The sequence below is a fragment of the Anguilla anguilla genome, chromosome 6 (genome assembly GCF_013347855.1).
Source record: "Anguilla anguilla isolate fAngAng1 chromosome 6, fAngAng1.pri, whole genome shotgun sequence".
In the NCBI taxonomy this organism is placed as follows: domain Eukaryota; kingdom Metazoa; phylum Chordata; class Actinopteri; order Anguilliformes; family Anguillidae; genus Anguilla; species Anguilla anguilla.
Genome location: NC_049206.1, coordinates 11,692,210 through 11,717,417, shown reverse-complemented (window position 1 = coordinate 11,717,417; position 25,208 = coordinate 11,692,210). Strand labels below are relative to the sequence as shown.

General features: G+C 47.4%; 1 protein-coding gene across 5 annotated transcripts in view; it reads left to right on the top strand.

The window, feature by feature from the left end:
* Nucleotides 1-25,208, top strand: part of pkn2 (protein kinase N2) — a 32,999-nt gene that overhangs the window by 5,627 nt on the left and 2,164 nt on the right. The window contains exons 1-21 of one of the 5 annotated variants that reach the window (XM_035421592.1): nucleotides 834-1,155; nucleotides 3,293-3,590; nucleotides 10,407-10,561; nucleotides 13,919-14,048; nucleotides 14,648-14,793; nucleotides 15,614-15,827; nucleotides 16,858-17,043; nucleotides 17,601-17,710; nucleotides 18,927-19,070; nucleotides 19,166-19,241; nucleotides 20,663-20,828; nucleotides 21,401-21,527; nucleotides 21,752-21,888; nucleotides 22,082-22,154; nucleotides 22,278-22,369; nucleotides 22,462-22,638; nucleotides 23,421-23,483; nucleotides 23,988-24,064; nucleotides 24,231-24,373; nucleotides 24,729-24,836; nucleotides 25,082-25,162. In XM_035421592.1, the coding sequence (XP_035277483.1) occupies nucleotides 1,105-1,155; nucleotides 3,293-3,590; nucleotides 10,407-10,561; nucleotides 13,919-14,048; nucleotides 14,648-14,793; nucleotides 15,614-15,827; nucleotides 16,858-17,043; nucleotides 17,601-17,710; nucleotides 18,927-19,070; nucleotides 19,166-19,241; nucleotides 20,663-20,828; nucleotides 21,401-21,527; nucleotides 21,752-21,888; nucleotides 22,082-22,154; nucleotides 22,278-22,369; nucleotides 22,462-22,638; nucleotides 23,421-23,483; nucleotides 23,988-24,064; nucleotides 24,231-24,373; nucleotides 24,729-24,836; nucleotides 25,082-25,162 (2,754 nt within the window). In that variant the 5' untranslated portion in view covers nucleotides 834-1,104. Of the gene's footprint in view, nucleotides 1-833; nucleotides 1,156-3,292; nucleotides 3,591-10,406; nucleotides 10,562-13,918; nucleotides 14,049-14,647; nucleotides 14,794-15,613; nucleotides 15,828-16,857; nucleotides 17,044-17,600; nucleotides 17,711-18,926; nucleotides 19,071-19,165; nucleotides 19,242-20,662; nucleotides 20,829-21,397; nucleotides 21,528-21,751; nucleotides 21,889-22,081; nucleotides 22,155-22,277; nucleotides 22,370-22,461; nucleotides 22,639-23,420; nucleotides 23,484-23,987; nucleotides 24,065-24,230; nucleotides 24,374-24,728; nucleotides 24,837-25,081; nucleotides 25,163-25,208 lie in introns of those variants that run through there. The other 4 variants (XM_035421593.1, XM_035421590.1, XM_035421595.1 and 1 more) reach the window with 4 other exon arrangements.

Here is a 25,208-nt window from a genome sequence, read left to right as displayed (position 1 = left end):
TTTTGTAAAGATTATATCCACAGTACATAACATCAGCAATGATTATGAAAAAAGGGGCACACATTAGACTCGCTGTGAGCTGTTCAGAAAATTGCTTTTGGTGGTGGATTTTTTTTTTTAATTTCTTTTAGCATATTTCACTTACCAGTGTGGCCTATTATTTGTCTATCTCTTTTTCTGCATGCTACAGCTAACACAAATATACTTCACGAAGGTAACAGCAGCTCTGGAAGGAAAAGTTCTAAATCGAATGCATCATTCCTGTAATTTCTGGTCAATATTTAATGATTGTTAATGAAATGGAAATCACCCTGATCAATAGAATAATTGAGCACCAAGCTTTGGGCCCCGAACCGGGGGGGGGGGGGGGTTTCCGCTCTTGCCTTTTTCGGGGTTCAGGGGCCTCAACTGTGGTCGTTACTGTCTGAAACAGGCCCCCAAAACTGGCTGCTCCTCAGGGCATACACCAGCCCTGACTTTCAGTGGAGCGGGGTTCAAAACCAGCAGTCGCCCCTCCTCGCTTTAGATTAAGTGGCTGCACCTAAGTCAACACCTTGTCGGGAATGTGTGAATCTTCCCTATAGCTTCCTTATGCCCGCTGTGACCCACAGTAGAAAGCTAGCCTGTGCGTGAATCTGTCTGCATGGGTGGAGATGTTAAATGCGGAGTGGGTGTGACCCTGTCACCACTCCACACACAGCCACACCCCTGCCCCTAACCCCCCCCCCCCCCCTTGCCCCCCCCCCCAAAACCAGAGAAGCAAGCTACAAAGACTGCGGCCATCCTGGCCACGGTTTATTTTAAGACTCTGCTTCCCCAGGAGTCAGATTAGGTCCTACGCAGTTGATTTGCTCGTCCGCTGTGATCTCGCCCAGAGCGAGGCTAAGCGGGATTTGCCCTCCCCAAACTGCTTATCAGCTATTCTGATGTCAAGGGTGCCGGGGCGGCGTTGGTGCGAAAACAAAGACCGACAGTCTGACTCGGACTCCGGTTCCTGACCAGCTGGGTGATGCCACAAGAGCAGGTTTCTTTCGCATGTAAAAATAAGCAAAACAGCGGTAAGCAGGGTTGCTAAGTGGAAAGGGTACAGGTAGCGGCGTAAAGATGCGAGGACTCGTCTGTACCTCCAACGTAGCGGATGTGGTGGAGGTCATGGTAAGAGATTCGCTTCTTTTTTTTTGTTTTGTTTTGTTTTGAAATACTGTTCCCTAAAGCAGTGCGATCCTTTGAGTGGATTTATATGTAAGGATTGGACGTCTCTCAGGTTCTCCGGTAGCATATGTTTTGATTTTAGTTTTAAGGCTTGTAAATGTTCAGTGCTCCTGTTGCTAGGGTTTTCCCACCGTGGGACCTTCAGACTGTCTTTTTATGAATGGCACAGCCAGGCTTAATCTCCCCTCTTAAATCACTGGATTTGGAGGGCTTCATGTAAGGAACTGGTTCAGATACCAGAGGTATCATATCTCATCAAAAAGCCTAAAATCTGTAGGAAAAAAAAACTAAACTGTAGAAGTCTTCACTTTGTTTTCTGCCATCAAAAATAAAACACATTATTATTATTATTATTAGTCTTTACTGCTTTAATTCAACTGTGAGCTATTGTTTACATTCTGTCTTTGGGCCAACATGGTGGTCAAGTTTTGAAGTTTTTTGTTGTGTTTGTGAGTCAAAATTAGGATCATTGTTCTGGAAATGTCAAAAGAGATGAGAATACCGCCGACCTGTACTGAAACAGTCAATTACTTGATTTAGCCCAAATACAGGAATGTCCACAGCCGAACACTGATCATAACATAGATTGCCTGCATCCGGGTTCTTTGCGCTGTGGGTCATGCTTATCAGATGGGTCACCGCCTAGCCCGTAAAAGGCTTGTGCATTTCGCTGTACTGTTTCATAGTCATGGGCTCTGGGGAAAAGTCCTCGGTATTGTCTTTCTGTCCTGCCTTTGTTTTGGTTGGCTGTTGCGTTTGACGTCTGTGCTCCTCCATTGAGAATCCCTGTGCCTACACAGCAGCTAACAGAAGGTGATCTGCTCTGCAGACCCCACCAGACAGGTTCACTGCAGCCAGTGCCAAACAACGCCCAGAAAGTGAATGCTTGTCATTTGGTGATGTGACCATTTGCATATGGTTTGCATTTGGGAAGTTAATATGTTTCGTAATGCCAAGTAGGAATCAAACTTTGTACTGCGACCAGAAAAAAAGTCCATAGCCAGGTTGGTATACCCGTTATATTGAGGTGACTGTACAGCAGGATGGACATCAAACTGTCAATTTTATGACATTTTATAAGACCTAAAATTTGAATACATTTATATTAGCCATTGGGCCATACATATTAGCCTGCAGCTTCTAAAATCTTTGATATTTTTTTTTTCTCATTTCTTTTCTGACATCTTCTTGGATGCTGTGTAAAGTATGTTTAATTCACATTAGCATGAGCACAGTGACATTTTTCACAAGACTAGTTAAGCTGTAAAAATTTTGAATGTTAAAATATGAATTTCACACCAGCATATTGGAACTAAAACATTTACTGGTATGTCAAAATATTAATGTGCTGGTACAGCCAACGTGTGTTTTTTAAAAAATTTTGTTCTTTTTTTAAGTGAGAAATAACTCTCACTCGCTTGTTCTGTGGACAGTGTCCACAAGGTGCAGCATGGTGACCATTCTTGTTTTGTCAGCAGCCATTTTACTCCGCCACTGCCTTTCCTTGTAGTTATTTTCAAAGTCATTCAATACAGCTCGAACATATATTCATTTTCCGTAAATGAACATATTGTCATGAAAAACTTGGCCAGTGTAATTGGTATCAAATTTACTTCAAATGGAGAAAATGGTTTATTTCAATGGGGGCTATTTTCAGTATTTTTGGTGCCACGTAGAACTACTTTCCACATATAGAAAAAGCAGTCGTTGTCACTTTATAAAGTTGTTTCAGTAAAAAGTACAAAGGCAAGGTTCTTCGTAATAGTGAATTATGCTGACCAAGCAACAGTATGTCTCTGACTTGTTTACTTTTTTGGACAACAATGGGGCTCTATGACTTCGGGTATATCGGCATTGGCTAGATGGACAATAATTGTTTGAGGGAAAAATTCATTGTGAGTTGGACAGAAACAGTATTGGTTTTGGTCTTTTCATAGGACATGTTGACAGTTCTGAAAAAATGAAAACTACCGGTGTTATTCTTTAAGGTACTTTTACTCGTTTTCTGTAATGGGGAGTGAGCTGTATTGACATGGGTTCATGTCAGACCCCCTCTCACCCGTCTGTGGTTCCTCTCCAGGGAGACGCCCGGAGTCACATGGTCTCGGAGCTGGGCCTTGGGCAGAACCTGGACCTCTCGGACACCATGGTCCAGCAGAAGCTGGACGAGATCAAGGACCAGATCAAGAGGGAGATCCGGAAGGAGCTGAAGATCAAGGAGGGAGCGGAGAACCTGCGCAAGGTCACCACCGACAAGAAAAGCCTGGCCTACGTGGACAACATGCTGAAGAAGTCCAACAAGAAGGTGGAGGAGTTGCACCAGGAGCTCCAGGAGCTGAACGCTCACATCGTGGTGAAGGACCCCGAGGACCTGCTCGGTACGACCGCGCCTCCCTCACACACGTTTGAAGTGGGCCTAGATCCAGCTATTGGGTCAGAGCTGGTCATGTTTCTTTCAGAGGATGTAGAGCACGGTAATGTGAGCCACATCCTTCTAAATTGAATTGTGCCTTTGCTTGAAGGCACTCGAAAGTAGTGCTGTGTTTTTTCCTGAATCCTGTAATGGGTGGAGCTACTGTGCGGTCAGTCACAGACTACACCGAAGCCTGTATCATACAACTAAACACTGTTAGGTTCAAGTGAGTGAGTGTCGTGCCGTTTGCCAGTCCTCATTCTCCTGTTACTACTTCATAATATAATCTAGTTACTTTTGTAATATGACCAGGTGCAGGGTGTTAATGTAAAAAAGCACTGAATTAGGCTAGCGGGTGGTAAGTTGTAGTTTCTTATGGGAGCTAAACACAGATGTGTGTTGTGAGTCTAGAAATGGCCTTTCTTTCCCCAAAAACTTCTGCCGTAATATACTTGCACAGCTGTGATGAAAGCGGGGACCGCTTGCGTTCAGCAGCTCCCAGTGAAGAGAGAGCGGTGGAGGCCTCCGGGGCGTCTGTGAAAACTAATGAGCGTATATCCAGAGGAGGCCTTGGGGACCCCGTTACGGGCCCAGCCCCGCAAGCACAGCCCGGCTGGAATATTAGTTTTCCTGTTCCAGGGTTAGACTAGGTGAAATGAAATATAGCGAGGGCGGGGGGGGGAAAGGTGTGCGCGGGGCCAGCGTCCGACGGTCGTGTTGTTTTAGGCCGCTTCCTGAGGGCCCGGCCGTGGGGGTGTAAAACGTAACGCGGAGCGTCTATTTCCAGCCCCGCGTCTCTCTCTGGATCCGCGCAAGGAAACTGCTTTCGGTCTCGAGGCGGGGCCTGTCAATCAAACGTGTCTGCGGCTGCCACGCCCGAGGCGGAGCCGTGAGCTCTCGTGTAAACGACAGACAGCAATGCGCTATCGAATGCTTGCGGTTTTGAATCAATTGTTGCGTTCTGCTGCGGAGAACAAAGCCTTTTGATTTGTTTCCTCGCGCAACAGTGATTGACAGCTCACTGTAGCTCCGCCCGTTACGGCCTTTGTGAATTATGTCGCCTGTGGCTTCCCTCTTCAACTTGTTCCTGCAGGTATGCATTTGGGCTGGCACATACGGGACAGGTCAACACCTCAGTCTGTAGCACTGGAATGCTACAAACGTGTTCTTCTAAGCTGAACAGCTGTACCGTTTAAAACCTCAAAATGGGAGATTGCCCAAATGCACTCACCCGATCCGATCTGCTCAAAGCTCAGAGCTAAAGGTATAATTCATTTATATATTTAGCTTGTGTTTTACAGAATGACAAATGGTGTGAGGAGATTGAGCTATTTTACATTTGAAGCTTGCATCTGTGTGACTGCCTACAATGGAACGTGTTAGAGCTTTCTCATTGCATTAAGACTTACCATTGATCATATGTGTGACATCACAACATGTAAAAGTCCCAAAAGTCAATAGCTGAGTGCATCTTTTTGCTAAGAACCTGGTTAATGTCTGAAACTTGGGCTGAGAAACGTTCAGAACAGCAGCGCAGTCTGGATTCGTTTAATCCACAGGAGAGTCTGCCTGAGGGAGTCTGAATCTGGGCACAGACGGTTAATGTGGGAGCCTGTTTGTTTATTGCCAGTCCAGCCAATAGCGTCTTGAGTTACTCTTGGTCTTCGTTCAAGGCCTGGCGAGTTAGCTTTACATTGTAACGTTTCTGTGGGCACGACCTTGAAGGACTTCAGTGTGCAGAAAGCTCTGCTAATACCGAATATAAGCAGCGGAGTTGAATTTGTAATTCTGAATGATGTTAGTGATTGATGTGCAGTGGACTGTTAACCACAGGGAGGACAATGGATGGTCTTGTACCTGAAAAGCCCCTTTCTAACAGGAATGTCTTTTCAAACTGAGGTATCAGATTTTTCCCGTGATGGCTGCCCTCTTAGACTGGTTTTAATTTCACTGTCCTAAACGACTAATGTTAGGACAGTGACTTTGGTCTGTTAGGCCAAATCCCTGCAAATATTGACTGTTCTGCTTAAAAAGCAAACCGTGGGTACTCTAGGATCTTCACAATGCTGCAGTATTTTTGACTGTGACTGCATGGAGCCTTTGTGAGAGTATTTTGCCTCTCATACTAGCCAGCTGACTCAGTCGCTGACTGACTGTAGTAAAATCTTTTTATTGCTGGTGGATGAACAGACCCGCAATGTAGCCCTTGGACTGTGCCTCTTCAGTCCTCAGTGTTCATGGTCCTCCTCCCCCTTTTTACCTTTTGCAACGAAATGTCTTTAAAAACCTATTTTGAACGTGCAAGATGAGGTGTGTTACTATGTGGCGTACCTCCAGCTAAACTCTATACAAAGGCTCTTATAATGGGCTTTTACTGTGCTAGGAAAGCTAGTAAAAGATTTTGATGTTAAGTGTTTATATTCGGTGCACTCCATTGTCTCAAAGTACCCTCCCCCTTTTTTATCTGACAGATTGCAGGAAGGAAGTTGGAAGTGTTTTAAAATCTGGGAGGTCTGTGGAGATAAACTGTTGTTTTGAACTCGCAAAGCTAGTACCAAACTGCTGCGTAAATACTGCACGTTAATAAAAGCCATATTAATCAAAACCACGGTCCAGGTTGGAGCTTTATGAAGTGTCCAATGTTGAATGAATGGATCTCAAAAGCCACATCTCAGGAGGATCTTCTACGGGATAAAGACTGGGTGGTCTTTATCGCTCCCTTTAGAAGGCTTTATTGCTCAGCACTGCCGGCAGGCCTGCGTTTCTGCGAATTTTTTTGGGGCGGGACGAGCCGCGCTGAGTGGCGGGCAGCGGCGCGTGCGCCTCCGCTCCCGTCGTTAGCCTGGGTGTCATCGGTCCCGACCGCTGCACTTTCCACCCCTCTCCGAACAGAGCCCTTCCCTGTCGCCCTCTCCCCCCGGTTAGCGGCTGACTTCATTTTGGCGTCACGCTCTCCACCGTGATAGCACTGGCCAGGGTTTCGGAGCACTGCCCATTGTGACAGGAAGAAGCCTCTCACAGCCGGCCTTTAGTCGAGGCACTGGCCCAACATTATGAGAAAAAGGCAGGGGGGGGGAGATCTCCTCTGAATTACGTGATGCTGAGTGAAACTGAGAACTGGCACGGTAATATTATACAGTTTACAAATGGAGGTGCGTAAAGTGCTGAGGTTCACTCAGGCAGTCATGGCCGCCTACGCACCAGAGTGAAAGTGACACAGGCAGCGCTTATAACCTTAAGAAGAGCGTCCATGTTTCGGGCTTCCCTCGGAATGCGGCGGCGCGGTGAGCGTGGGCGAGCGAACGGCACGCGGAGAGAGCGAGCGCTAACGGGGCGGTCTCCCTCCGGAGGCCCTGCCCCGCCCCGTCGCGAGGCGCCGAACAGAAGGCGCCCGCTGTCAGCATTCCAAGCCATGATGTCATCCGCTGTTGCTCGGCACCAAAAAAAAAAAAAAAAAAAAAAAAGTAGCCTTCCGAGGAGGAGAAGGCGGAGGGCCCCCGCCGCGTCAGGGCTTCTCAGAATCCTGCCCTGGACTCAGCCGAGATCTCCGGAGGAAAAAAAAGCCCCCCCCCCCGGCCCCCTCGTGCCCGCTGACTGAGCTCGCCTGATTTATGGGCCGGCCAGGGTCGGCCCATTCCCGGTCCTGCAGACCCACAGCGGCTACAGGATTTCCTCCCACCTCAACACATAATTCTCCTCTGTTCCATCTCCATGGAACCCATTTAACAACATCTCAGTCCTCGGAGTTAATTATTCAGAAAGATGGACAACGTGCAGGACCAAAGCCTGAGATTCACCAGTGTTATGCTGCCACGCGTAACACAGTAAAAATATCCCTTTTACATACTTTCTTTTCATTAAGATTTGAAATGAGTGCATGCGTGTATATATTTTATACCTGCAGTAATGATATTAATAAATCCTCTCCTGCCTGCTCTAACAGAATTCATATTTTAGCTCTTGAGAGAGATTTTGCCATGGAAATTCTCAGCTACATGTGAATTAAATTTGTCTGGGAACGAGTGGCCCAACTGCCCAGCTACCCCTGCCATGCTGATGGAATACTTTTCCATCACTTACCTTGGCTACTGAAGGGCAGTTCATATCAGCACTGATTATGATCCCCACGCAGTCTACATAATATAGTCACATCTGACTTCGCAATCAAAAGAGTTCTTTAGGTCATTTAACAAGTGTGGACAGGGAAGGCCCGGGATTCCCCATAGCTGTTAAATATACCTTCCACAGCCTGCAGTGGCTCACAGAAAAGAAGGCCTGCGGGTTCTCCTTTCCTCTCTCTTCTCTCCGCTTCCTGTTTGTAGGAGTTGCATGTTTGTCGGCTCATTGCAGCGCGGGGCTGTGGGATGTAAGATGGATTCCCCTGAGTGTGTAACGCCTTGAACTGCGCTGATTATGGACAGATGAGTTTCTACTGCAGGCTTGCCTGGCCTGTGTAGTGAGGGTTGACCATGAAGTACAGTGTTATCCAGGATTCAGTGGCGCGGCCTTGATCAAACGCTGGTGGTGTAATGGTTAGAGAACTTTGCTTGTAACTCAAAGGCTGTGGGTTTGATTTAGGCACTGCTCATTTTTTGTAGCCTTGAGCAGCAGTTGCATAAATGGATTATGTCCGTAGGAAAAATATGATATAATCAGTGTTAGTCACTCTGAATGACAGCATATGCTAGTGCTAAATTCCAGAATGTAATGGAATGCAGTATAGCATAGTAAGATGCGTCGTGCTCTGTGTGGTGTGGCGACAGCAGTCGAGGTGACTGCACAGTGACCTTCAGAAGCAGGGAGCTGCAAGGCCAGATTCGCCCACCCTGTGAACGAGAGGCGTTCGGGACACGCTCAGCTCTGGGGGGAAGGGCGCGATTCTAGTCCAGACACGAAGACGATGAGCTCATCAGCCTGTGACAGGGCTTAACCGAAATTACAGAGGGAATGTTTGTTTTCCACCTCACCCAGGTACCTGTAAGAATGAGACCTATGGCCATGAAGTGCCTTAGAACGGTTTAGCAGTGTCTTTAAAAAAAGAGTAGGAATGTATGCGCATCGTTTGTACAATAAAATTGTGCATTTTATTTATACTTAATTTATTTTACATGTTGCAGAACACTAACATAGTAGTGCACAATTTCCTGTGTCCTTAGTTCCATTATTTATTTCATGTTTTATAAGAATCCATGAGGTGCCATTGCAATCTGGAAGTAGTGCCTGATAATCTGACGTGAAAATAGCAAGTTCACTTTGTTATTTATAATTTTTTGTTTATCTGAATTATATTGGTGCAACTGATTTATGTCAGAGGTGAGTTGGTTCCTTTCCAGTTCTTCATTGTTAACCGTGTAAAAATCAGTAAAAACGTGTGTCTGTGGGTTTGGGCGATCGTAGTAAAGCGATGTTCGTTGTTCGTAGTAAAGCGATGATCGGACTTGTCTGCACAGGTCTGAGGCTATGCCCCAACACGGTATCAACCTGTCACTGAGCTTCATTGCACAATGGCTCCAAATAACTAGGCTGTGGTATCAGTCAAGTCCATTATAAGCTGGGGGAAAAAAGCCATAAATACACATGCCTTTCTAGTACCTGTCGAGCGACGTGGTTTCCAAACAGCTGCGCTTTATCTAAAGGATGAGTATATACGAGGACCCCTCACACACGGTTGTGTTGCAGCTAGTGCGTGAAGGTCACGCTCCTCTCCACAGGGAGAATGCTGCTTGATGCACTCGGCCTTTGAGACGAGTCCAGCCGCTAACCGGATTAGCATCAAACCGGTATTTAGTCAGTAGTAACCTCGGTGAAAAAGCACCTTCTGAGCAGCACCAGATTACAGGATGACGTGTGGCGAGTTTTAGAGCTATTTTTGGAGACCTATGACTCGGAAAGCCTGTGGGGGAATTAGATTAATGTGGTTTTGTTGAATTTTCGTACTTCAGAATGGAGCTTGACCACCTTCCCAGTGTAGGGAAGTTACTTGTTATTTCTTTAAATATTTTTTCTTTAAATTACAGAGAGGCTGTGCTGGCCAATTGAATTATTAATGGATGGCAACCTTTATCGGGCTCTATCCAATGTGATAAATTCTGTAGGTACTGTTGGAACATGGCACATGCGTAACTGTCAACGGCAGGTCCTTCATCATAGGTGCACTGTCTAAAGAGACATGTAGAGTTCAGTCCAGACCAGTTTCAGAATTCTAATGTAAGATTCCCTTCCTCCTTAAAGCTTTTGAATGTACTTACATTTAGAAAAATAGTATTAAAAAAAAAAAAAAATGAAATTTATTTAAAAGGTACTTGGATTTTTTTTTTTCCCAAGCGATTTTGGTTTAGTCTGTGTTTCGTAAATAATGCACATTCTAATACAATGGTTGACTTTCAGATTGGAGATGAAAGTACTGATCTCTGACCAGTCAGTGTTTTCAAGGGTACTGATACTAATTTTTGCATTACTTTGACTGTGTTAATGGTTGGCAGAGCTTGTGGTGCAGTTTTGTGGAGCAGAGTGAATATGGGGCCTGGAAAAAGGCTTTAAACGTGTTTGAACTGGTGGCCGCCTGGCAGGTAAGTGTGGGAACACAGGGGCCACCTCCTCACATTCTGTGCTAATCAGCTCTCAGAGCTCCTATTTGAACGGGCGTTCTGTGTAAACGTGTTGTGCAGACCGTTATTTTCCCCAAGCGGATTTAAGGCCTGCAGGAGCCCGGTGCATCGTACAACACTGATACCTGTGTCAGGTTCTCGGAGTTTTGATTTGTTTCGTTCGCTCCTTCCAGAGTGCCCGCTGACCCCAGACACGCCCAACAGCGAAGCGCGGACTTGCACCAGCAACAGCAGGCTAGCGGCCCTGAAGAAACAGAACGACATCGAACTGAAAGTGAAACAGGGAGCGGAGAACATGATCCAGATGTACTCCAACGGGTCCTCGAAGGTAACGGAGCTCTCTGCCGCCCCCTCAGCGCCGGTGCCAGCTCCACCGCAGGGTCTGAGCGTGCGGCTGTGGGCCTTCTGCGGCCCATGTCGAAGGAAATGGTTTTGATTCAACGGAACGCTGTTGCGAATTTGTTTTTCAGCTGGGTGCGCAAATCATTGACAGAACTGAGTCCAAGTGGAGACCATACGAAATACTGCAGAAAAATTCAGTTCGTTTTTAACTTAAACAACAAAAAAAAAAGGAAGAAAAAACAGAGGCTTCAGCTTTCGGAATGGGTGAATAGGCTACTTGTGTCTTAAAAACTAGTCTATCAAAACGGGAAAATGATGAAAGTGGACATTGGGTTATTTCCCAGGTCTTTTGAAATAATCTGTGGAAAACCTGTTAAATCTTTCACTGAACCGTTGCGTGTATTCCTGCACTTTTCGGTGCCAGTATTGGCGCTGCTACTTCAGCATGGCTGACGGTGCTGGCGCGGTTCACTAAGGACGATTGTGGCATTGCGTTTCGCGCCCCAGGTGGGAATTATTAGCAGGCCCCTCCCCTCCCGCGCCCCGTCCCGGGGGCCGAAAAACGGGCTGTTTGCTCCCCTGAAATTTGCCAGCGGAGCCCGTGCCCGCGTCCCGCCGCTTGGCCCCCCTCCCCCCTCCTCCCGCATTCCGGCAGTTTCATTTAGAGTTTCCTGTGCCCCCCGCGTTCCCTCGGTCTCGTTCTACGCACTGTTTATAGTCATTAGGCATCAATGAAGTAACTGCATTGCATCAGACATTAGCTAATGAGCTGGGCCCCGGCCTTGCGGATACTCCCCCCCAATTCAGAAAGCCAGCCTGTGGAGCCAGAGCGGGGGCCCAGGTAATTCTGTATTCTGGGGGAATCTGGACTAGGCCTGTCCCAGCCCCTGTGGAACCTGACTGTACTTGACACCCTTGACATTGCGTGTGGAAGGTGGACGTGTCATTAAACAGAAAGGAGTGTGACCCTGTAATCCTATTATTCCATGACCGATTACTGGGATAACCTTCCCTGCAGCTTTATTTTAAGGGCTGTGCTATTGGCTATGCACTGTTAAGAGTGCACTAATCGATACGTGATGACAAAATTAACGGATTCAGGTTTTAACGTATGATTAGAATTATGTGAAATTAGGCCTAATTGTGGTTTGCCTTTTTGGTTGATGTAGGGAAGTATGACAAGACTGGGTTTCGGCAGTCTGTGACTGCGGGTGTATCGGTGTAACAATGGAATGTAGCAGAATGGTGGCAGTGGGGAAGTTGGAGGATCTTGCAAGAAAGTGGTTTACCTGTCATTTTAAATGGCACTAGATTGACTCGGTTAAAGGTCATGCAAAAGCAATTAGTTGTTTAGAAAGGACTCCCCAGACCATAGTCCAGATCTGTTATTCCTCCAGACCAGTGCTATGGTCATTGGAGGGGGGCTAATTCAGCACCTGAGCTAATGAAGCCCTTGACGTGGCCATAATGTCTATAGGAGCGCTCCGCCCGGTAGCGCTCTGACCTTGCTGGCCACTTTTAAGAAGCCTGCGCTCGCGTCGCCCCCGGGCGTCCTGCCTGCGAGGAACCCGGGATCTGGGAGAGCACAACATCCTGCAGGAAATGACCCGGGGCTTACATCAGCCGGGAAGCGGCCTGCAGCGGAAGCCTTCCTTCTCACACACCGGCAGAGCCGTGGCCGCGCAAGACGTTCCGTGCGGAATTTTGTTTACTTAAGCCGGCTCTTAGTAATGCTAATTGGGCACGGCTCCTACAGACACCCGCTTCGTACTAATCCGTCTCTCTCTCTTTTTCTTTTCTTTTTTTTTTTTTTCCCTACCCAAGCCGCAAGTTTGGGTTGGCACAAGTGGTTGTTCTGAGGATCTGAAATTGCGCCACTTAGTCTAAATTGCGTTGGTTATTTTTAGAAAGCTTTACGTTCATTACTTACACGATTACAGGGAAAACGTGCGTTTTCAAAGAGAGCTAGTGTAATTAAAACTTTGTTGTTTGTACTTGTCATTTGCAAGGTTCCTGCTCTGAATTTTCATCATATTATGCAATAATTAAATACAATGTATCATAATAAATTTGATTGTAAAATATGATTGTGAACTTGATGCCGTTGCAGATGAATAATTATAGAGAATGCAGTTTTTATAATGCAGGCTGAGTCATAATGAGATGCTTCTTCTCGATAATATGTGCACATACACCACATTTCCAAAAGTATGTGGACACCCCTTCTAATTAGTGGGTTCGGCTGTTTCGGCCACACCCATTGCTAGCAGGTGTGTAAATTAATTAATACAGTGGAATCTCCATTGACAAACATTGACAGTGGGTCATACTGAAGAGCTTAGTGACTTTCAACGTGGCACTGTCATAGGGTGCCACCTTTCCAACGTGTCAGCTCTGCAAATTTCTGCCCTGCTAGAGCTGCTCCAGTCAATTGTAAGTGATGTTGTTGTGAAGTGGAAATGTATAAGAGCAACAACAGCTCAGCTGCAAAGCGGTCGGGCCCACATGCTCACAGAATGGGACCACGGAGTGCTGAAGTGTGTGGCGTTTAAAAATCATCCGTCCTCTGATGCAACACTCAATACAGAGTTTCAGACTGCCTCTGCATCGGCTGGAGTGGTGTAAAGCACACTGCCATTGGACTCTGGCAGCCTCTACGGACAAATCTTTGATTGGCAAAATGTATGGTGCCAACTGTACTGGCCCGAATAGTGCCAACTGTAAAGTTAACGGGGCTGTTTTTCATGGTTTGGGCTAGGCCCCGTAGTTCCAGCAAAGGGAAATCTTCTAGCACATTCTAGAGAATTGTGCGCTTCCAAATTTGTGGCAGCAGTTGGGGGTAGGCCCTTTCCTGTTTCAGCATGACAGTGCCCCCCGTGCACGAAGCAAGGTCCCTATAGAAATGGTTTGCTGAGTTTGGTGGGGAAGAACTTGACTGACCTGCACGGAGCCCTGAACTCAACCCCATCAAACAACTTTGGGATCAATTGGAATGCCGACTGTGAGCCTGACCTTCTGCCCAACATCAGTGCCCAACCTCGCTAATGCTGTTGTGGCTGAATGGAACCAAATCCCCACAGCCATGTTCCAAAATCTACTGGATAGCCTTCCCAGAAGAGTGGAGGCTGTTACAGCAGCAAAGGGGGGTCCAACTCCATATTAATGCTCATGTTTTTGGATTGAGATTCAACAAGTACATATGGGTGTGATGTTCTGGTGTCCACATACCTTTGGAAATGTAGTGTATATGATGGCCATTTCATGTCCAAAGTGAATGTAAAAGCGTTTTCTTGGATGCCACAACTTCTCGTTCATTTTCCGCTGCCATTTGCTTGATCCGCAGGACCGCAAACTGCTCGCGACCGCTCAACAGATGCTCCAGGACAGCAAGACGAAAATAGAGTTCATCAGGATGCAGATCCTGAAGGCCAGCCAGACCAGCGAGATGAACTTCGAGAACAGCGATGGCATGGGTGAGCTTCCTCTCTGTTTTTACGAGCAGTTCCTCCCCCTCCCCCCTCCTCTCTGTTCTGTGAAGCTGTCCCAGTCATGGATGGGGTAGAGGTGCACACTGTAAGCCCGGAGTGTACAACACGGGCCAAGGTTTTGTGCCAACTTATGCTCTTAATTATTTCATTAACTCAATGATATCTTTATCTGACACTTGTCTAAGCACCAGCTACAGCCACAGACCGCAAGGGTATCCTAAATATTTTACAGCGCCCAAATTCAGGAGTGAACCAGCAGGGTTTATAGAGCTGTCAGAAAAGTAAAACTGAGGTAATTGGTCGGAACAAAAAGCTGCATGCTGACTGGCCCTCCAGGACCAGAGTTGTGCCCCCCTGCTGTAAGCATAGCAGCTAAGGATAAGTGTCTGCCTTTAGCTAGCGTAGCTGTTCCTTTGTGATCATAACGACCATTAGGCAGCCAAGCTTTTTCTTTATGGAGCCTCTGAGGCAGCAGAGGGTTATGGGTAATAAGCTCAATGCCGGGGCGGGACTGGCGGCGTGTGCGAATGTCGGGGCGAGGCGCGTCTGACACGTCTTGTCGCCCCCCCGTGGCGTTCCCGCAGCCAAGCCCATCATCAGCCCGCTGGACCTGCGGCTGGAGGAGCTGCGGCACCACCTGCGGATAGAGTACGCCGTCGCCGAGGGCGCCAAGAACGTCATGAAGCTGCTGGGCTCCGGCAAGCTCACGGACAAGCGGGCGCACTCCGAGGTACGCGGCTGCCGGTCGATCCCGCCTCCTCAGACGCAGAGCGGCGAGTGCTTCAACCAGGCCAGCCTGCAGAGACCGTCCTCAACGCAGAATTTAAATGTGTTCCCAGTGTTTTCATGAATAATGTTAAAATGTCTCAGGCAGGAAGGGGACTGTTGCAAAATCTCCCTCAGTGGAACGGGCTTCATTTTTCGGTGGGATGAAATGGCCCTTTGGGCCTTAGGCTGAGATTTTAAGTGCTTAAAACCTTCCCAGCAATGAAGCAAACCTTAAAGTCTGATCATAAAAGAAGTTTGTCAATGCAAAGAGAAATATGTTAGAATCCGAGAATATCTTCTACAGCACCAGGAGTAAAATTACATACAAAGTAGTCAAAGCAGACTCATTCTGTGCACAGTATACATTTCAAATTTAATTTGGGCCCTGAGCAGAGGCTACTATCCTGAGCGATTTAGTGTGTTTGCAATTTGAGATTGTGCATGCTCAGCAACTTATTTACTGGCTACTGGAGATCTGAGACAAAGTACACAGTCTTACGGCTGTAGTAGCCCTGGATTTCTATCTGTGACCCCACCAGCTCTTAAGCCATTACATGCATGATGCATTGTGAAGTTAAGTGCATAATACACAGTTTCAGTATATTTTTTTTTTTTTTTCAAAACAAATTGCTCTTAGCTTACAGCTGAAATGTGTTGCCTTTTAAGGGAATGCTTCCATTTCAAATGTGTGTATATATATATATATATATATTGTACAGTTAATAAATGGGCAATGTATGCATTGGGCATTGTAGAGACTCCGCCTCTTTCTGTCTGCCCAGGCTCAGGCCCGGTTCAACGAGTCCAATCAGAAGCTGGACCTGCTGAAGTACTCGCTGGAGCAGCGGCTAAACGAACTGCCCAAGAACCACCCCAAGAGCAGCGTGATCATAGAGGAGCTCTCCCTGCTGGCGTCGCCCGCGCTCAACCCGCGACAGAGCATCATCTCCACGCAGAACCAGTACAGCACTGTCGCCAAGCCCGCCGCCCTGACAGGCAAGACGCGCCCTTCCCTCGCCCCAGGCACTCTGGGTCAGCTATACGCCTGGGAAAATCGCACCGGGGGTTTGAAGGCCTCACCCCCCCCCCCCCCCCCCCGGTTTCTCCACCTATAGCTGACTAAAATATCTTCCTGTGTCGCACAGGGCTTCTGACCTGAGTGCATTTCCTGATTGGTCGAGAGTTGTTTTCCTTGAGCGTATTTCCTGATTGGTGTAGAGTTATTTTCCATGAGTGTGTTTCCTGATTGGCTGAGAGCTTTGTTCTGCTCTTGCCAGTTCGTCCCCTGTCACTGCGCGGTACAGAGGGCAGTGAACTACATTTACCCTTGATCTGGAGAGTGCAAGCCTGATCCCGCCATAACATACCATCATGCTGTACTCCCCAGTGTAGTTTTCCTTGTGCTCGGACAACAGCAGCAGCTGTGTTAATTGTCACCTATAAATTTGAATTCTTTATTTCACTCTACAGTCCTACATAAATAACAGAGGGCCCCATGTTTTTTTGTTTTTCCTCTGGGCAGAGATATTTGAATTTGCATCTGTCTGATATTACTTGTGCCCAAACACAAACGCGCACACACACACACAGGCCCGCGGGTATGCAGGGACACAGAAACTCGCACACATGCAGCCCAACAACTATAAATAGTGTGGGCAGCTTCCCAAAATAAAATGCCTGCTGGAGCTTGAGGTGATTTCCCTGTTTGATTTATTGCACCCCGGCCATTTGTAGGTTTAACCTTCACCTCTAGGACAGGCAGACATAAGGTCGAGCCTTCCAGAGGAAACGTCTCCCAGCCACACTGCCCGTGGGGGTTTGCACACGACCCGCAAGAGTTTGTACACTGCCCGTGGGGGTTTGCACACGACCCCGCAGAGAGTTTGTACACTGCCCACAGGAGTTTTTGCAGGTCCCACCCACGGGAGTTTGCACAGGTCCCCAGTCGCTACGTACGACTGGGTGAAGACCCCTCTTAGGCCCACTTCGGCGCCGCGCTGACCAATCCGTGCCCTCTGTCCCGCAGGTACGCTGGACGTGAGACTAATGGGCTGCCAGGACCTGCTGGAGAGCGTCCCGGGCCGCTCCAAGTCGGCGGCGGTCCCGCTGCCGGGCTGGAGCCCGAGTGAAACCAGGTCCTCTTTCATGAGCCGGGGGAGCCGGAACAAAGCCGGCACCAGCCGCAGCCTCTCCAAAACCGACGAGCTGTCCAGTTGAGTAACTGCTCTGTTTTGGTAACGTTAGCCTGAGAAATCTCAGAGCCTTTTTCCCCTGCTTTCTTTAAAGTGCCCCGGTGGAAGTGGAGTCATGCTTTTAAATAATTGTGCTGCGTTATAGCAGTTTGCCCCTCCGTCTCTCCGGCGAGTAAATCACGATAACGCGTGCATCCCTGTACGATACCGGAGAGATCTTTCATGGACGCAAGTGAACTTCCGAAGCATGTCGTGTGAACTTCGCTGCGGCTGCCGCGAGCGCCGATTTTAACTGCGGGCGCGCCGCAGAAGGCCGGGGCTCCTTCCTGCCCTCCCGTGCCTCTTCCACGTTGGGAGCGGCTCTGTTTATCTTAGCGAGCTGCACTTGATCATAGCTCTTATCTCCCAGCTAAGAAACATTGCCAAGAGGTCCCTGTTGCTCCTCCGAGAGGTTGCAGTCCGCTGGCTTGCTGAATGCGCGCCATGTACTCAGAAAGTTTGTCCGTGTGTGTTTGCGTGTGTGTGTGTGTGTTTACGTGTGTGTTTACGTGTGTGTGTTCTTGTCCTCGTCCCCCAGATGAGATCAGTGCTGTACTAAAGCTGGACAACACGGTGGTAGGACAGACCAGCTGGAAGCCCGTCAGCAACCAGTCGTGGGACCAGAAGTTTACACTGGAGCTAGACAGGGTATGACCTCACCCCTCTAGTGGAGGCCCACTGCAGACATACAGCCACTCCCACCAGCCCCTGGCCCCACCCCCACCCCCACAGCTGCACTCATGCTGGGTTTGCTTGACTGGCTGAGAGGCCTCTACATGGCTACTTAACCTAGCCCAATAGGGCACGCTGTCTGCAGTCCTCAGAAAATGGCCGCCAAGGTTTTTCCCATTCGCCATCGGCTCCATTCCCTCGAATGTTGGGGACAGGCTGCTGGATTTCAGCCGGTTAGAAGCAGAGCTGGGTGGCCCTGATCTTGTCACCAAGGCAACTAAATGTGTAATTGCCCCTAATCCCCCTGTTTTGCTGATTTTGTCATTCTTGGCTGTATTATTGGAGATTCACACGTACACACACACACATACACGCACGCACACACACAGAAAGCACTTTAAACCTCAAATCTGATTTTCTGGCTTCGCCTGGCCTCATTCCAACATTAAAAGTTTATTGCCAGGCATCAGGTCACCAAGGTGAAGTTTTAGGACCGCAAACATTGCTACCGTATGCTTTAGTGAAGTGAGGAAGTTGGCCAGTGAAGCTGAACAAATGAAGAAACTATTTTTTTTCTTATCTCATACAGTACATTACCTGTAGGTCCACATACTGCTGGAAAGCACTGATTAGCAATAATCTCATTCTCCTTAATGTTGCGTTACGTAACTGAGGCGAGTACAGCTGCTAATCTGGTTGCACAACCGCCGCTCAACGTCATGGGTAACAGTCGCCTAGGCGGACGTTTCACCTTTCCAGACGTGTTTGGGACCTTTCGAGTTGAGCTCTGCTCAGTCCTTGTTCCAGGATTCATAATCCTTTTTGGATTTTGTCCTGGCCAAAACACTTGGCCTGTGGTTACATTGTCACAACTGCGGCACAGAGGCCAAGTTTTTACCATGGATGGCAGTTTTATGGGTTGGGGTTTATGGAGCCGGGATAATTCTTTATTAGTGTCACTGTTATATCTTTGCATCATATTAAAACAGTGGCAAATATTAAGGATGGTATTCAAATTAAACTGAAATTGTTTGTACTATTAACTTCTAGTTATATTGGCACTTGGAAGTAAATGCATTACATTTCCCATGATTTCCCATGTCTCCAAATGTATGTGACGATAATATAGTTGAGCGTGATGGAAGCTGCTTTTTTGAGTGGGGTGGAAATGACTTCTGCGTTCGTTCCACAGTCTCGGGAGCTGGAGATCTCGGTCTACTGGAGAGACTGGCGGTCCCTCTGCGCGGTCAAGTTCCTGCGGCTGGAGGACTTTCTGGACAACCAGCGGCACGGGATGTGCCTGTACCTGGAGCCCCAGGGCACGCTGTTCGCAGAGGTGGCGTACTTCCCCTTTCTGCCCCCACTCGCCCCTTTACCCCCCCCCCCCCCCCATTCCCCGCTGGCTCTAACCCGCTGCTCTGTTCTGAACAGGTTACATTCTTCAACCCGGTCATCGAAAGGAGACCCAAACTACAGAGGCAAAAAAAGATCTTCTCCAAGCAGCAAGGTAAATGGTTGACCTTTTTTTTAGGCGCACACATACAGGTTCCGTAGCTCGGAGGTTAGGGCTCTTTCACACCTAGTTGTTTTCCCATCACGCCCGCAAGTGTTCCGGAAAGTTCCATCTGCGGGCGAAGGAAAAGCACATCGGGCCCGTTGAACTTGCACTGTGCAACAGATTTGCTTGTCTGCGTGTTGCTACAGGATTAAACAAACACGCTTGACTCTGTTTGCAAATAAATTCCATCTTGAATTTTCCTGAGGGGGATTTGACGAAGCAGGGGTAAAAAGTTGGCGTGCTACCTTATGTAAATAATTTCAGGGAAATCTGATGAAAGGAAAGCCCATGTTGCAATAAAATATTTTCCATTTTCATTTTCATTCAGCTTTGTCAGGTGGCTCCATGGTCTGAAACGTCACCGGGCCTACATTTTAATAAAGTTTGAAAATGCACAAGGGAGCTATTTCACCTTATTGTGTCTAAAGTACGGACAGGAAGCCCAGTTTTTTGTGTGTGATATTAATGCTTAATTCATCATTTATGAGGATCCGTTCGTCCCTACGAAGTTCAGGGTGCTCGGTGATTAATGAAACCAGCCCAAAAGCAGGACACTAGGGACAGCAAACATTCAACGGGTGTTCAGTAGAATCTGGAAAGGCCAGGCCTGAAGGAACAGTGTATTTCTGGGTATGCGAGGATAAAGTAGTCCCTTTGTAAAAGCAGCTGACACTGACTGGAAACGCAGGTGAATTTTTTCCCCCCTGCCTGTCTAAATAAGGAAGTAAATCATTTAAAAATGAAGGGGTTGAGAAGTAAGAATCACATGACGTGATCACATGGACCAGTGGTGCAGACTCGGTCCTGGAGCCCCCTGTGTAAGCTAGTTTTCATTCCCCCTTCAACTGAAACCCCTGCATTTCTGTGGACCTCTTACTTGTTCTTAATTAAATGCTTTTCACTGCCTGTTGAAGTATGATTTGCTCTCTTAAGCTCACATTATGAAATGGCTGTGCAGGCCAGGAAGAATAAAATGTACCTTTTTTACATGCTGGGACTTTTAATCAGTTAAAAGTTCAACTGCCTCATTTTCTATAATGTGCTGCAAGGTAAATGATTCCATTAGGAATAGGTTCCATTTTTATTGAATATAATATAGACTGACATTATTGGGGTCCCAAATGTTGAAACTGTGGACATCTGGTGAATTCGAAACCATTTGAGATAAATTAAGGAGTTAAAAAGGCAAAGCAAATGCCAACAGACCAAGCCTGCGCTGCATTAAAAAATGCTTCAGGACAGCAGAAACATGGAAGAACTTAAACATGTTTTCAAGAGCCTTAACTGATTAAGAGGCTGGCTGTAAGAGAAAGCAGCGGTCTGCACACCACTGCACACGGCTGTGACAGGCCCTGTTCCTCCGCCCCCAGGAAAGACCTTCCTGCGCGCTCCTCAGATGAACATCAACATCGCCACCTGGGGCCGGCTGGTGAGAAGAGCCATCCCCTCCGTCAACAACTCCTTCAGCCCCCAGGTCCCAGACCTGGCCTCGGAGTCCACCCCTGCAGGCCAGCCGAGCTCGCCCACGTCCCCCAGGTACCAGGGCCCGCCCACCCGCACACGCACCTCCCCCAGGTACCAGGGTCTGCCCGCACGCACGCACACGCCCCTCCCCCAGGTACCAGGGTCGCACGCACGCGCACGCACGCACACCTACCTCCCCCAGGTACCAGCGTCTGCATGAACACGCACGCACGCACACCTACCTCCCCCAGGTACCAGCGTCTGCATGCACGCGCACGCACGCACACCTACCTCCCCCAGGTACCAGCGTCTGCATGCACGCGCGAGCTCGCAGGCATAACAGCCCAGTAGCTTTGAACCACAGAAATCCTATCCCCGGCCAGCTGGCACACCCATAGAACGTCTCTTTCGTTCATCTGAACAGTTGGCCAAGCTCAAGTGCCTTGGTTCCCTTAAGACTGAAGCCACTGTCAGGATAGATATCACGTATTGTTGGAATGCCGTATGACAATCGCCTTTGAAGATGATCTCAGGGACGTGTTTAGTCTTCCAAGGCTCTTTTTCCTGCTTCCCTTTGTGGTGCGGCCGGCTCTGTCTGTTTGAACTCGTGTCTCTCATTAATCCCAACGTCTCGTCTTCAGCAGTGACCCAACCGTGACTAAGCTGGACTTTGACAAAGAGCCAGCCCCCGGGCCCAAGCACCACCCCCTCCCTGTGGAGATCCGGGAGCCGGCGCCCGAAGGCACCATCCCCGACAGACAAGAGGTGCAGGTAATCACTGGTCACCAAGACGATTCCCGATTGGAGGGCGTCCACATGGAATTTTCACGTGGGTGCCCGTAGGAAGAGGAAGTGTATCATCTCTACAGGGTTTTGTCATTGATAATTTTAATGAGGGTGATTCTCATCATTCCGGCTCCTGTAAACAGGAAGTCTAGTGTCTGCCTTTTATGGTCCGTTTCCTTTTTCCTAACGCGTGAGGCCCTCTGTTGCAGGATGCTTTGGCGACGTTCGACTTCCTGAACGACAGGAATAGCATGGTGGTCAAGCCAGATCTCGACGATGTAGCAGAGCACGAGATCCAGACGCCAGATCTGAAGCTAATAGCTGTGGAACAGACCACTGAAATAAGGTAGGGCTTCACTCATTTTCTGCTGTGAAGTCACATGGAATTTCAGATGAATTTTAATTATGTTTATATGGAAATTCTGGAGTGTCTAGTTATTCTTATTCATACGCAGGTTATTGCTAACTTGTGTTTTGCCACTAATGAAAAATTGTAAAAGATGGTAATGCTAACAGTATTGCTGTTGCCTCCTTTGTAGGGAAGAACAGTTCCAGTTCAGTCTTAAAGATTTCAAATGCATCGCAGTCCTTGGCCGTGGCCATTTTGGGAAGGTGAATATCCTCGGTTAATGAATGAAATATGAACGTTTCCATCAAATCAAAGCAAATGTTTTCAGTTGCTTTAAATTTCGTTGCATTCTGCGGGAACCAAATGGCTTTTCCTTGATTCTACAGGTGTTGCTGGCAGAATACAAGAACACAGGAGAAATGTTCGCCATTAAGGCCTTAAAAAAAGGAGACATTGTGGCTCGAGATGAGGTGGACAGGTAAGCACCAGGTTTTCGTCCTCCTAAGCTTACCCATACTCTCCAAAAGTACAGTACATAATTTTTCTGGACTGCTTTCCTGTCCCCCTCAGTCTCATGTGCGAGAAGCGGATCTTCGAGACGGTGAACAGCGTGAGACACCCGTTCCTGGTCAACCTGTTCGCCTGCTTCCAGACGGAGCACCACGCGTGCTTCGTGATGGAGTACGCGGCCGGCGGGGACCTGATGATGCACATCCACGCCGACGTCTTCTCGGAACCGCGGGCCGTGTGAGTAACGGGGACCGGCGGCGGTTCCCACGGACCGCTCTGCCCAAACTGCGTTCGGCTGCGATGTGGAAAGACCCTCGGGGTCAGTGTCCATTGTTGTTTCTAAAGGTGTAAACTAGGAGCGTGTGTGGCCTAAAAAAAGACCCCACTTACGCCAACACCAGTGGTCTTTTGAGCTTCATTTGTTTTTTAACAGTGGGTACATGTGTACATTGAATCTTTTGGAGTAATTTAAGAATAAGTATGAGTATTATGAGAATATAATTATAATAATGATTGTTTTCCCACTGACTTCATCTAATTGGCTTCTGTGGCAGTTTCAGACCTGTCCTTTATTACAATGCGGTTTGTAAAATTACGCAGTACACAAAGCAAATTATGACCTAACGTATGCTTAGCTGTAATCATACATGTAAAGCTAATGCTACAATTGTCTTTATTTAGTCTCATGCATTCTGTGTTCTAACTTGAGAAAATGTTTCTCTAAAATAAGCATTGTTGGCCACACATGAACAAAATATCTTCTGTTTTGTTTCCGCCCTCATGGAAACAAAGATGATTTCTCTCCCCCTAGTTCCAATGCATTGAACTGTGTTGCGCTGTTTAATACAAATAACCATACCACATTATTTACAAAACCAGTGCAATTAATCAACTCCTGTCCTATATTCATTCAGCAGTAGTAATGACAATGTCCTGTGTCACACCCATGCTACCGCCTTTAAACTGTGCAGTAACAGCCTGAAGTACTAATGATATACCTGTCTCTTTCTTTTTTATAGGTTTTATGCGGCATGTGTAGTCCTGGGATTACAGTTCCTGCATGACCATAAAATTGTTTACCGGTAAGATTGGGTGTATTTTTTCAGTGTGCGATGCATTCTGTTTCGCTGGGGCTGTCTTTCAGGTTTATGGTTTTTTACAGATTGTTCAAGGGCAATACTTCTCAAGCAGCAACAAATTATGAGCCGAACCCTCCTCCTGTGGAATTTTTGTGTCACAGCCCAGCGATTGCTTTTCATGCCCTGCGGAGTCATTCCGTTTTTGGTTGTCCTTCGGTCCTATTGTCTGTATTTCTTTCTGTCTTTCCATGCTCCTGGTCTATGTCATGGCCAGTTCTGCACAGACTAATTAAAACTGATCCCAGTGTTATTTTTGCTTTTTCGTTTGAAATTCATAGTGCATGTATTTTTATAATATATTTATAGTTTGGTAGCTGTTCATCTGTCAGTATCTCCATACCTAGTATTGCTAGTTTAGCATGGCACCTTCTCACTGGCAAATTGTTTCATGATTAGACTTCACCATACAGCAGTGCAATGATGCTTTGCACGTTCTTGAATTTTCAGAGATTTAAAGCTGGATAATCTACTGCTGGACACTGAGGGCTATGTGAAGATCGCTGACTTTGGCCTTTGTAAAGAAGGTAGGGGGAATACCGGCTATTTGGTTGTGGTAGTGGGCCATCAGCCTGTTGCTGCTCTTTCAACCATTTGGACCATTTCAACAATTTCTAAAATCAACCATTTTGAATTTGCTGAAAAGCAGTTATAGTTGCAGGTGTTAATTTGTACGTGCTCCTTGTCCAATAGGAATGGGGTTCAGGGACCGCACCAGCACGTTCTGTGGCACCCCCGAGTTCCTGGCCCCGGAGGTCCTGACGGAGACGTCGTACACGCGCGCGGTGGACTGGTGGGGGCTGGGCGTGCTCATCTTTGAGATGCTGGTTGGAGAGGTGAGTTTTCCTTCATTCAGGCATCTGCTTCTGGATCCTGAATAACTTTCTTCTCATGGGCACTTAATGGTGTACAGTCCACTGTAGCACAGACCAGCACGTATGTATTAAAGTGTGACTGAAACTCCTTTCATCAAATCCCCTGCATGAATATGTATTGATCTTTTTATTTTTTTTACTTTGTAAAGTTGCCATCATACAACATAGAAAATTCAAGTCACATTGATCAAATGTCATAAATGAATTTGAAGTAGGCTACTTATACAGTTGTAGTTGTCTGCTGAATTCTAAACCTCTGACTAAGAGCCATATTTTATGTGTAAATGTGAATAACGTCTTGCATTGTGACCAACAGTCCCCGTTCCCCGGTGACGATGAGGAGGAAGTGTTTGACAGTATTGTCAACGACGAAGTCCGTTACCCAAGATTCCTCTCGACAGAAGCAATCTCCATCATGCGAAGGGTGAGTTCGTCAGCTTCTCCGACTTCATTCTGGAGAATTCTAGACCATACCCTCAGTTTGTCTCCTAATCTCGCCAATAATGGGGTCATCTTGCTTTTTTTTTGATGTACACATGCTTGAAAACTGTTTAAATGACTGCTAACTAATTGGTAGCTGAATGAACAGAGAACATTTGAATTGCAACAAAATCGATTCCCCTCTTCACTCTTGTTGAAGTGACTTTAACACCATTTCATTATCTGCAGCTATTGAGGAGGAACCCAGAGAGGCGGCTTGGGGCAGGAGAGAGAGATGCAGAGGAAGTGAAGAAGCACCCATTCTTCAGGGTGAGTGCCAGTTCCCTGATTTTATAGTGCGTCTTCAGCAGAGAAA